The 13,521-nt window shown below is 38.8% G+C and overlaps 1 protein-coding gene across 1 annotated transcript in view; it reads right to left on the reverse strand.

Annotated features, from left to right (window-relative positions):
* Positions 1-13,521, reverse strand: part of LOC144606544 (nuclear pore membrane glycoprotein 210-like) — a 92,423-nt gene that overhangs the window by 6,458 nt on the left and 72,444 nt on the right. Inside the window, exons 29-35 of the mRNA XM_078422798.1 lie at positions 11,231-11,322; positions 10,296-10,470; positions 7,428-7,603; positions 5,782-6,002; positions 4,011-4,147; positions 3,480-3,606; positions 2,471-2,617 (exon numbers count right to left, since the gene is read on the reverse strand). Coding sequence (XP_078278924.1) covers positions 2,471-2,617; positions 3,480-3,606; positions 4,011-4,147; positions 5,782-6,002; positions 7,428-7,603; positions 10,296-10,470; positions 11,231-11,322 — 1,075 coding nt within the window. The remainder of the gene's footprint in view (positions 1-2,470; positions 2,618-3,479; positions 3,607-4,010; positions 4,148-5,781; positions 6,003-7,427; positions 7,604-10,295; positions 10,471-11,230; positions 11,323-13,521) is intronic.

Genomic DNA, 13,521 nt, shown 5'->3' on the forward strand with positions numbered 1-13,521 from the left:
CACATGTGTTCAAACCCATCTTTGGCACTGTGGTCAGGATTGAACCCATCTTTGGCACTGTGGTGGATTGAACCCATCTTTGGCACTGTGGTTAATTGAACCCATCTTTGGCAGTGGTCAGGATTGAACCCATCTTTGGCACTGTGGTGGATTGAACCCATCTTTGGCAGTGGTCAGGATTGAACCCATCTTTGGCACTGTGAGTCAGTGGCTCTTACCAGCAATTCACAGAATCCGCACAATTCACAGAAGCCAATTAAACTACAAATTTACAATGTGTGAGGAAACCCACGCTGTCGCAGGGAGCACCTAAGGTCAGGATCGAACTCGGATCTCTGATGGGGTGAGGTAACAACTCTACCGTGGCACTCCAAAGCATTGTGTATTTTGTGTCCTTTACTGTTTATTGTGCAGTGTATGTTTATTGGCTGTTTTTCCGATAGTACTACATATTAACTCTCTTATTCGGTTATAGTGAACAATCAGCAATAACGGATACCATCTCCCCCCGTGCGCCCGGTTATGGCAAGGGTTTACTATAATTTCAGATTGTAATTGTGGCAAATTTTAAATCCATTCTGATAATGATTTATTTTTATAAATGCACTGGATTTATATATTTTCCACAAGCCTGTTGAAACATCTTTAAGGATTTCTCACTTTTTAAAATTTTGTGCTTGTTGGACAAGGTTTCAGGAACCCATCACAGCCTACGCCAACATGTTTCACTGCTTTGATGGAGGGTCAGAAAGACCATTGTAGGAACGTGAAAAAGACACAGTGACTGACCAATAACTGGCCCAGTTTCTCATTTTTAAAATCCTCACTCTGTCCTTATGCATTAAAGTGCAAGATTCATGCTGTATCTAACAACATGATCTCTTGGTAAATAACTTACATTACTAACGACTTATAGACAATAGACAATAGGTGCAGGAGTAGGCCATTCGGCCCTTCGAGCCAGCACTGCCATTCAATGTGATCATGGCTGATCATTCTCAATCAGTACCCCGTTCCTGCCTTCTCCCCATAACCCCCTGACTCCGCTATCCTTAAGAGCTCTATCTAGCTCTCTCTTGAATGCATTCAGAGAATTGGCCTCCACTGCCTTCTGAGGCAGAGAATTCCACAGAGTCACATCTCTCTGACTGAAAAAGTTTCTCCTCATCTCAGTTTTAAATGGCCTACCCCTTATTCTTAAACTGCGGCCCCTTGTTCTGGACTCCCACAATGTGTCCAACCCCTTAATAATCTTATACGTTTCGATAAGATCCCCCCTCATCCTTCTAAATTCCAGTGTATACAAGCCCAATCGCTCCAGTCTTTCAACATATGACAGTCCCGCCATTCCGGGAATTAACCTAGTAAACCTACAGTGCACGCCCTCAATAGCAAGAATATCCTTCCTCAAATTTGGAGACCAAAACTGCACACAGTACTCCAGGTGCGGTCTCACTAGGGCCCTGTACAACTGCAGAAGGACCTCTTTGCTCCTATACTCAACTACTCTTGTTATGAAAGCCAACATTCCATTGGCTTTCTTCACTGCCTGCTCTACCTGCATGCTTCCTTTCAGTGACTGATGCACTAAGACACCCAGATCTCGTTGTACGTCCAGATCTCGTTGTACGACTTCTATCAATTCTATGAGAGCAGTCTGCCAACTGTGTAACCTGCAGTGAATGGATGAATCATTGAAAGGCTTTGATATTTCCATGTTAATCTCGGCGAGGATGGAAATCCCCAAATCAGCTGTTAGTTTCACAGTGACAAGTGTTGCAAAATTCAGACCATTTTGTACTTGTATCTGGCAACTTTCAATACTTTTTGGTGGCAATAATGGGTCATTCAGCAGTGATCCATTGTACAATACTCATTTATACAAACAATTTCAAATCCTTAACTGTGCAGGAATACAAAGAAGGCATTTAACCGGTGAGATCCAATCCTCAGCATTTTCAATTCCATTCACAGCTTCTCAGCAAAGGAACCTGTGAATATTGACCTGCAGGCATAAATCTATAAGAGGCAGCTGATGCCACACAACCAATAGATATCTCCAACAGCGAGTCAAATCCAATCCCTCAATGTTCACTGGCACTGCCAACACCAAGACTCCACAATCATTATCCTGGGGGGAGGCCGGGCTTATCATTGACCAGAATCTTAGATGGTTCTGCCACACAAATACTCTGGTTACGAGAAAAGATCAGACGTTTAGGTGTCTTACAGTCTGTGACACACCCCAGGACCTTTGTACCATCTATAAGCACAAAGATTCACACCTCGTCACTCCTCATGAGGATATAGGCATGGGAAATCAATGCTGGCCTTGCTAGTAAAGGTAACATCTGGAGAAAATGACATTATTTCTGCCAATAATTAGATTTTATTAAATATTTTAACATTAAAATTGGCATAGAACAGTGAACGATCATATAATTTTAGAAAAGCCTTTTGACTAATTTACCTGTATCTGCAATGAATTCAGGTTCCACAGAGAAAACGAAGCCTGCAAAGACTTGTAATACAATATTATTAAACCGCACAGAACAGGCAAGGTTTGATTCTGGCTTTAGTTTTGACATAGCTTTAATCTGAGCAAAACTGCAGTCCCCTGGGCAAATAAAAAGGCATTATATCATTAACGTATAATTGACCACATTTACTAATTTATAAGCATTTAGTAAATAAAACATAGATACTTTGAGATAATTTGCCAACAAAATGCTGTCAGCCAGACCTAATTCAACATGAGCTCCTGACTTCAACCAAACCAGCTGAGGTGGGGAGGGGAACAGAAAAGAGATTCAGAGATGTTTCTCCAATCAGGATAGAAAAAAAAAAAAGTTTAACGTAAGCTGTTTGTACATCTTCATGTTGGTGTTAGCATTACTGTCCATGTGGTCTGTTCTTCAAATTCCACCATTTCATATGTAATAGGAACAGAATTAGGCTATGTGGCCCATCAAGACTACTGCACCATTTAATCATGGCTTGTCTACCTTTCCCTCTCAATCCTATTCTCCTGCCTTCTCTCCATAACCCCCTTGAAGTTTTTTTCTTCAGGATTAACCATTACCATATTAATTAGAATTTTATGCTCTCTCAGTCACCAACAAATATTTTACTCAATAATGTGAGATCACATTTATTACTCAATCTCCTTCATATGGGAATTGAGATGTCAGTGTCGAGTGAAACAGGAGTTCACAGTGGAAAATAATTTCACCAGGATGTGCTGACGTAAATCACTTCCTTTCTAAATCATATATTGCCACTATTATAAATCTGAAGGTGAAAATTTAGAATGAGAACGTTGCAGATAAAAGTGTTGGGTGTGACAAACCCCTGGTCTGTTCTTCTGATTGGCAAGTATAATTACAGCTTCATTGAAAGTTAGCCCTAGTTTGTTAAGGGTTAAGTCTCTCTACACAATTGTAGTTTCCCATTTGTGGATAGAAATAGTGAGCACTCACCCCTCAGGCTGATTTCTTTGTTCATTGTAGTCACAATAAATCTGTACACATTAAACTTAGGAAGGCCGACAATATATTTGAAACCATGAAAGGAAATGGAGGCTTTTCCTACACCGGTAACTGTGAACTGAAATGGATATGGGAGAATTATTGCACAAAAAACTAACAAATCCAAGGCATAGTTCTTATCTGAAAATAGTGCATGCAATTTATGTTGAAATGCTGAAGGCTTCAGTACACTTACATTTTTAAGAGTTTCTGTTTTAGTTTGACAATTAACAATATAAGCACAACGTGAACGATGTAATGAGAATTTATGACTCATTTCTAAGATGACAGATGGGTTGAAGGAGGAAAAAGATCACTCTAGCCTCTTACTATTTTTTTATAAACTTTTAACAACCCATTTTTGTGAGCAAGTAATTTCTACTAAGAAAGCAAGCTAAAAGGTAAATAGTTTTCCCTTAACTTGTTGCAGTAGCTCTCAATGAATGACATTGTTATCCAAAAGTAAAATGATGAAAGCCTTACCTCCCTGTAGGTTCTCACAATTCCTGGAATTTCGTAATAGACGGTGGTCAACCCGGTGCCCCTGGTAACTCCCAATCCTGTGCCACTGTCCATCTGCAGAACTTCATTTGATAAGACATACCAGTTCCCAGGCTCACCTAAATGAATGGTTCAGTATATAAGTAGCTTTGAAAAGATTCAGCAAAAACTCGCTCAGCATTCTGACAGACCACTCGGAACACATCAGTCACAGAAACAATTTCAACTGTAATATTCCATGTTTGTTAAAAATTAGAAACAAGGGAAAGGTAATGGTAAATATGTATGTTGAAGTCGGTCCTTCAACATGCTATTATAAAAAAGTACCATTTTCCACTCCAATGTGTGGGGTATTTAGGGTTCCAATCTGTTGGACCCACTGATGTGAATGTTTTCTTCCTCTAGCAGCTACGAGGATTATACATACTGTAAATTATAATTATTGCACAAAGCATGCAACTTCACAAAGCAAAGTACAGCACCATGACATATGTAGATTGATCTGATTTGCCATAACTATGATACAGACATCGGGAGAAACAGTTTGTCAATAGTGAAATTCCTATGATTATCAGGTAGTTCACCAATAATTAACCAACTACAATACATAGAACAGTACAGCACAGTAACAGGTCCTTCGGCCCATGATGTCTGCACCCACAGTGAAAACACCACATCAGCCTGTCTATAACTCTCCATTTCCCGCCTGTTCATGTGTCCATCTATATACCTCATAAGCATTACTCTAAGTAAGCTCGTGACCCGCTGAGTGCTTCCAGCATTTTCTGCCATTAGCAGTAATAGTATCCTTGCTTCCGAGAATGTTGAGGATTCCAGTGCCTCACCCTACGTCCCTCTCAAGACTTGAATATTTAACATGGGATGACATTCCAGTGCCATGGAGAGGGGTAATGACTGTCCTAGTTGCAGTCTTTTGGATGAGATAGTAAATGGTTCTTCTCTACCCTCTCATGATTTTGGGTGATGGAGGGAAGCTAGCTAAGGAAAGCTGACCTTACATTGGACACAGAGTCATCCAGCGCAGAAACAGACTCTTTGGCCCAACTCGTCCACACTGCCCAAGATAGCCCTCTAACGTCGTCCCATTTATCTGTATTTGTCCATATCCTTCTAAACTGTTCCTATCCATGTACCTGCCCAAGTATCTTTTAAATGTTACCATTGTACCTGCCTCAACTACCTCCTCTGGCAGGTCATTCCATACATCCATCACTCTCTGAGTGAAAAAGTTGTCCCTCAAGTTCTTATTAAATCTTCCACCTCTTACCTTAAACCCATGTCCTCTGGTTATTGAATCTCCTACCCTGCGTAAAAGATTTCCCCTCATGATTTTATACACCTCTATCAGATCACCTTTCAGCCTCCTGCGCTCCAAGGAATAAAGTCTTAGACTGCCCAATCTCTCTCTATAGCTTCAGTCCTGGAGTCCTGGCAAAATCATCGTAAATCCTCTCTGCACTCTTTCTGGCTTCATGACATCTTTACAGGAGGATGACCAAAACTGAAGACAATACTCCAAATCTAGCCTCACCAATGTCTTGTACAACTGTAACAGAACATCTCAATTTCTATACCCAATACCCTAAAAGTTGGCCAAGTGTGTTGGAAAATCAATCACAACAGAAGAATACTTTGGTGATAGTTTGTAAATGTTCCAGAAAACCATAGGATGTGCTGTTTGAAGTCTTCAAACCAATTAGATTAAATTCTTCTTTTCAGACAGTTGACTAACCTTCCTGATTCACCAGGACGCTGGAGAAGCATATCACATCACTCAGTACCACGTGTTCTGATATGTTGGGCCATATAGCATACTGGATGGGTATGGGGATATAGTCAGCGATGCCGGGATGCCTGCTGTCCCAAACTGCCAGGATGGTCAATCCCACATTGGCAGCTTGAGCCACATAGGTGTTATTACTGCTGCCCGGCCCAATCAGCAGCAGATCGTCCCTACATTGATTTTGAACAAATACATTAACATTTCAGGCAATTAAAATAAAATTGCAAAAAATTGTTACTTTCAAATTTTATTCCTGTCACATTTCACTTTAATCAAATGTAATTAAACATGCAAATAGGAAGGGTGAACTATGGAATTAGGTTGACAGCTTTGCCAAAGGAAAAGCATTTGGAAATTATAACTTCAGGCTGTACTCGATGCTAAGCCATTATGTAGTGGAATCACAATCTGCCTGTGGGTGGGGCCACTGTACAATGAGTTAAGGCAGTGATTCACCTCACAAACCAAATCAAAATTTATCACAAATAAGCACCTTCTTTAACTTTGTTCTAGGAAAAAAATCATATCACTTTGGTACCTAGAGCAGCACAATAAAGATTCAGCAGACATCTAAGAAATACATTTTAAGTTTGAGGAATCTGAAGATAACCATCTTCAGGCACTGATGGGTGAAAACTCCATGGCCTCCAGTGTACTCCTGCTGTAACTCCAGCGGTCACCTACTGCATATGGATGAGTAAAAACTATGCTGTGTAGCAAATTCATTGGATTAGGCCAGTGATGTGGATTGTAAGGGCCCGTTTATTTTTTAGATGCTGCCATCATCTCTCGGGATCAGCGTGTGCTCGGCAGGACATTCCAGACCCTGAAGTGCTGTAGATGCTTCGATCCTTTAGTGCAAACTGAATAGTTTCTACAACTTCAGAAAACTGAACTGACAGCAACAGAGTTTCCCAGGATGCATTCTAGGTGAGAAGGATTATTGGACAAGAGGATGTTGGCCTCCTACCATTATAATTAATGATTCTTGGGTAAACCATTTACAAGTTCATGTCAATGCATTCATAGGTCAATATAACTGAGAAGATGCAGTTCTAACATAAATGGTACTATGCTCTGCCAAAGACATTGTGGACTGCAGGTGCCAAGTTCAATCGGTATTTGATGTGGTGAATGGGAAATCTCAAAGGACCTCAAGTACAACCTCACTGGAACATTAAAATGGAGCAGAGTACTTTCAATATACCAACCCCCCAACAAAAATATCCTGGTTGTCTGCCCAGTGAAATAAATTAAAGTTAATAATGAAGTAACTCAAATCAGCAATTGTGCAAGTTTAATCTCAATAAGGAAACAGCTATAGATTGAACCTAGATAAGGAGAAACTAATCATGTACAGAAAAGATAAACCAATGGTATATGGAGAAGGTTGTATAAAGAAAAATATTAATCACACACTCTTAAAATGCTTTCTACTTAGCTCTAATCAGATGAAATCAATTAGATGTTCTTAAAATATTACAGCCTTATACTTAAAGCTTTAAATCAACATAAAAGAACTGGTTCTTTTAATCTTTCATTTAAGATAACAATTTCAGTCATTTCAAAGGGAAGGTAAAATTAGTCCTGCTCACCTGTTAAGAGCTAAATATAAATCTGTATTGTGTGTGTGAAACTGGTCTCCACTGAGATCATAAAAGTTGACTGTAAAAGTCAATGTCATTCCAAGAGGAAGGGCAGTCAGTTCTTCATTTTTGGTTATGTACAACATTGGACTGGTCACAATACTGAGATATGCTACTGGAGCAACCTAATGTTAAAATGGCAATTAATATCTATGATGACTGCATGCAAAAAGCATTTAAAACTACTGTTAATCTCAATTAATATCTGTTAAATACAACAACTTATCACCACCTTTTTGGTAGGTACTCCGACACTGATGAGAATGTATTTATTCGTTATAATACCAATGAGTTTCTTTTTTTTTAAATTGAAGTAATTGAACAGTTTAAATGGTAAAGTGAGGCTGCTTGCTATAGTTGAGAGAAGGTTTATTTCTAAAACAATAGCAGTATTGAAAAGTACTGGTTTGCCAATTAACCATTCATGACCGTGACACAATATTTGTTGCTATATCTGAAAGCCGCAGAATAAGGGTAGCCTCAGAATCTGTGTGAGGGACTCTCCAAGGCATAACATTCCTGAAAGTTGTTAGATGGAAGTCCTAAACCTAATCCCCAGACCCAAATATTTGCATTTGCAATAAAGGAGCATTATCTTTGATTTAACCATTCCATAGTAGAGACTACCTGCTCCATACCGCTACCTGCTGGCTTTCATTAGAACTACTGGCAGGATCAATGAGCTGTGAGGGACTACCAGTGAAGTTAGTGCATCACAGATGCTTTTCATCTCACAATTACAATCTAAAACTAGCTTTTGGAGACCGTGTACTAACCCAGGTCTACATTTGAGAGAAATTTATATATTGAGGAGCCAAGGAGAAAATGAGTTAGTGGTGGCTAATGTGGTATCTGTACATGAACCACATTCTGATTTGGTGCATGTTAAGATATGCTTTTTGTAAATAGCTCCAGCCAAGACAATACAACATGTTAGGAACAGGTGCAGGAGTAGACCATTCGGCCCTTTGAGCCAGCACCACCATTCAATATGATCATAGCTGATCATCCACAATCAGTACCCCATTCCGGCCTTTTCCCCGTATATCTTGATTCCCTTAGCCCCAAGAGCTATATCTAACTCCCTCTTGAAAACATCCAGTGAATTGGCCTCCACTGCCTTCTGTGGCAGAGAATTCCATAGATTCACAACTCTCTGGGTAAAAAAGTTTTCCTAAACTGTGACCCCTGGTTCTGGACTCCCCCAGCATCGGGCATAAATTTCCTGCATCTTGCCTGTCTAATGCTTTAAGAATTTTATATGTTTCTATAAGATCTCCGCCATCCCGGGAATTAACCTGGTGAATGAATGAATACGTTTATTGGCCAAGTGTGTGCATATACAAGGAATGTGCTTTGGTGCTCCGCTCACAAATGGCAATACAAACATACAGTTAACAATTAAGAATAAATTCCCACTCCCCCAATATCACTCCCTCAATAGCAAGAATGTCCTTCCTCAAATTAGGAGACCACAATTGCACACAATACTCCAGGTGCGGTCTCACCAGGGCCCTGTACAACTGCACTAGGACCTCCTTGCTCCTAAATTCAAATCCTCTCGCAATGAAGGCCAACATGCCTTTAGCTTTCTTCGCTGCCTGCTGTACTTGCATGCTTACTTTCAGTGACTGATGTACAAGCATCTCCCCCTTTCCTAAACTGATTCTAAACTAAACATTCAGATAATAATCTGTCTTCCTGTTCTTGCCACCAAATTGGATAACCTCACATTTATCCACATTATACCGTATCTGTCATGCATCTGCCCACTCACCCAACCTATTCAAGTCACCCTGCAGCCCCATAGCATCCTCCTCGCAGCTCACACTGCCACCTCTCATACCTAAACTAACTTCTGGCTTCCTGGCGCCTGCTTTTTTCAGGTAAGAAATCAACCGTTGAAATAAACGCCGGTGAGTCCTGCCCAATAGCGCTGCCGGTTTGGCGCGCAAAGGTTTAAACAGAGCGCTGTCAGCTTAGCACGTGGGGATTTAAACAAAGAACTGCTGGCTGCAGTGTTATGGGTTCTAAACCTAGCACTACCAGCCACAGATCTATAGGCTTTAAACATAGCGCTATGGCCACAGCGCTATGGATCACAGACTGTTCGGGCAAAATTCTGGTATAACACTAAAAAACAATTTACCACCACCCTCTGCTTCCATCAATGAAGCCAATTCTGTATTAAGACAGCTAGCTCTCCATGGATGTGATCTAACCTTCCTCTGCAGCCTGCTATGCGAAGCCTTATCAAAGACCTTGCCGAAGTTCATATAGACATTGTCTACGTCCTTGCCCACCTTCCAGGTTACTTCTTCAACTCAATCAAACTCAATCAAATTCCTGAGACACTATCTCCCATGTACAAAACTATGCTGACTATCCCTAATCAGCCTCTGGCTATCCAAATGCATTAATATCTTATTCCTCAGAATCCTCTCCAGTAACACAGATGTTAAACTCACTCTTCTATAGTTCCCAGGCTTTTCCTTGCAATCCTTCGTAAATAGAGGCACAATATTAGCCACCCTCCAGTCATCTGGCACCTCACTCATGTCTAACGGTGACTCATATCTCCACCAAGGCTTCTGTAATTTCTTTTACTCATCTGTGTTATTAAAAACTCGATCTCCATTTTGTGTATTCACATTACCATACTGTTATGATCAGGACTGGTACACATTATCAAACTTCATTTTTGGATGCCATCAAATAGTATCACTGGGTAAATCCATTTTTAATTTCACTGCAGAAAGTAAGGATCATCGTATGTGGGTTATAATTTATTGCATAATGAAATAGTAAAAAGCTTACCCTCACTCCAGTTACAATGGTTTGGTTCAGTCCAAAGTATTCGCGCGATGTTACTGTAAGGGCAGAAGAACCCGTTCTGTGTCCGGACATCAATAGTCCATGCCCATCCTCCATAATCACAGACTTATTATTAGGACATTTGCGTACTTCGTAACTCACAAGAGCTTTACCATCCCTGTTCATTCCAGAAAGAGAGCTTTAGAAGTACCTGATTCTGTGATATACTTTAAAGCTCATCTATTAAAAGAAACGGTTTAAAGAGAGAAAGAAACAGCAATTTTCATAATTCCACACATTTAAATATTATTTCCTTGGGAGCAGGTTGGTGCAACACATCATATGTCAGCCTTCAACTCTCAAAGCTAGGCTCAATCAGCCTAGTCTACTCTGATGGAAACTTTCAATGTTTGCAGTCTGCATGGCTGAATTGGGATCTCAGGTACTTACAGAAGATAGACACAAAATGCATGACTAACTCGGCATTCATTTGGTGTGGGAAAGCTAGTGTAAAATTACCACGACTTCAGAATTAAAGACTAAAGTAGTTTTGGCTGAACTAAAGGGAAAATGATTAAAGTGAATATTATGTTCAAGTCATTATTGGATAAGACCTTACATTTATATACTTGTTTGATATTTGATTTGGAATGTTGGCATTGGTGTTTGAAGTGGATGTTTTATTTTCTATGATGAAAGCATAGGTTTAAAAAGAAACAACTTGGATTTTACACTTTGTTTCCATTGACAACTTAATGAGTAAATAAACAGCAGGAACCAATGTTAATCTGTCAGTGACACACTGAATAAGAAGCTGAGGACGGTTTGAGCAGCATTGTCACGGACACAGTTACTGCTCCGGTTGAGAAGTTGCTGCTGCTCACCCTCCAACACTTGTACTCCTTGGGCAATGTGAGTCCAAGAAAGAAAAGACTCACCGAGAGGTTTGTAACTTCAATTGGGAATTTGGTGACATGAGGACTTCCTCTGCTGGCAGAGAGAGAGGTAAGAGTTGTAGTATTCCAAACACCTGCATCAAGGAGAATATGTTGTCATTAATCTAGGTGCTGGTATTATTATGTCACATACTTGAAAAAAGCAAATATAAAATTCCTATTATTTTTCAGCTTTTGCAAAGATGCTTTCCAATTGTATTTTTCAGCAATAATTACCTGGATTCAATCAGATCAAAATTATATGAATCATATTTCATAATAACTAATTTACCATGATTACACTTCATGTTGTACTGAAGAAAGTACACAGGTTGTATTAAATTATTATTCTGATAATACTTTAGATTCTGCTAATAATTTAGATATACAGGGAATGCATTCTCAATTGTGCATATTTTACGTCAGAAATGAACAATTTTATCATATATTTAAAAACTGTTGGATAATGAACTGAATTCAGAGTCAAATGGCATGGCCCTTCAGCCCAGCTTGCCCATGCCGACCAAGATACCCCATCTACTCTAGTCCCACCTGCCCACATTTGGCCCATATCCCTCTCAACCTTTCTTATCCATGTACTAGTTCATCAGTCATAAGAGCAGACCATAAAAAAGCTTTCATTTCATTTCATTTCATTTTATTTTATTTCGAACATGTTAAAAGACATCAATTAAAAAACAAAATAAACAAAAAAACAGAAGAAATACAAGGAATTTCATCCATTACTTAACATGTGCGAAAAGGAATAGGAAGAAGTGTGAACTCATTTAATCCTACCCCCATTCCCTAATCAATATTTATCAAGTATCAGATATTAATACAAAAATACTCATACACCCTTATATGTTCATATAGATATACTTATTTAAATAATGATGTGTTATTATATGTAGACCCCTGGTGACTGTTAATCCCCCTCCTCACTGTACCTAGAAAAAATCATGTGTTTATATTTGTTTTTAAACTGGATGATGTTTGAACATTGTTTTAATTCCGCATTCATTCTGTTCCATAGCTTTACTCCACTGATTGATATAGAAAATCTTTTCATTGTTGTTCGAGTATTGCGAATCTTGAAATTTAATGTTCCCCTTAAATTATACCCCCCCTCTCTTTCATAAAACATTTCCTGTAAGTTACTTGGTAGCAAATTGTTTCTCACTTTGTACATGAATTGAGCTGTTTGATATTCCACAATGTCATAAAATTTGATTATTTTAGACTTTATAAATAATGAGTTGGAGTGTTCACAAAAACCGACATTATGAATTAATCTAATGGCTCTTTTTTGCAGTATGAATAGTGGTTGTAGTGAACTTATATATGTACTTCCCCACACCTCTATACTTAAATAAGGTGAAACTAGTGAACAGAACGCGAAGTGATTTGTTATCTAGGAAATGTTTTGCTTTGGCCAGAACTGAAATGCTTCTAGATACTTTACTGTGGATATGTTTAATGTGAGATTTCCAGCAAAATTTTTCATCTATTATCACCCCAAGGAATTTAGTTTCATTTACTCTTTCTATGTTAACACCCTCTATCTGTACCTGTGCTTGATTGTTTCTTTTACTGTTCCCAAATATCATAATTTTTGTTTTGCTCAAGTTTAGTGATAATTTGTTAATGTCAAACCATTTTTTAATTTTGCAAAATTCTGAGGTGATACTGACCAAAAGTTGCTGTAAATTTTCACCAGAACCAAGAATGTTAGTGTCATCAGCAAATGGGATGAATTTCAATATTTTTGATAATTTACATATATCATTGATGTAGATGATGAAGAGTTTAGGACCCAACACTGACCCCTGGGGGACTCCACACACAATGTCCAAACATCCAGACTGATATTCTCCCATCTTCACGAATTGTTTCCTGTTCTTTAAATAACTTCTAACCCACTCTAAAGCCAACCCCCTAATCCCATATAGTTCCAATTTATTGATTAATATTTCATGATTTATTGTATCGAATGCTTTTTTTAGATCAATGAATACCCCAACAGCGTATTTCTTTTTATCTGTAGAATTTGTGATTTGTTCAATGAGTTCAGTTAAAGCTAGTGATGTTGACCGGTTACTTCTGAATCCATATTGACTATTAGAGAGTAAATTGTGCTTATCTATGAAATTGTCTAATCTGTTGACGAAAAGTTTTTCCAGAATTTTAGAGAACTGTGGGAGAAGAGAAACAGGTCTGTAATTTGTGAAGTGGTGTTTATCTCCAGTTTTATACAGCGGAATAACTTTAGCTATTTTCATATTATTGGGAAA

This window comes from Rhinoraja longicauda, chromosome 26, assembly GCF_053455715.1.
Source record: "Rhinoraja longicauda isolate Sanriku21f chromosome 26, sRhiLon1.1, whole genome shotgun sequence".
Taxonomy (NCBI): Eukaryota; Metazoa; Chordata; class Chondrichthyes; order Rajiformes; family Arhynchobatidae; genus Rhinoraja; species Rhinoraja longicauda.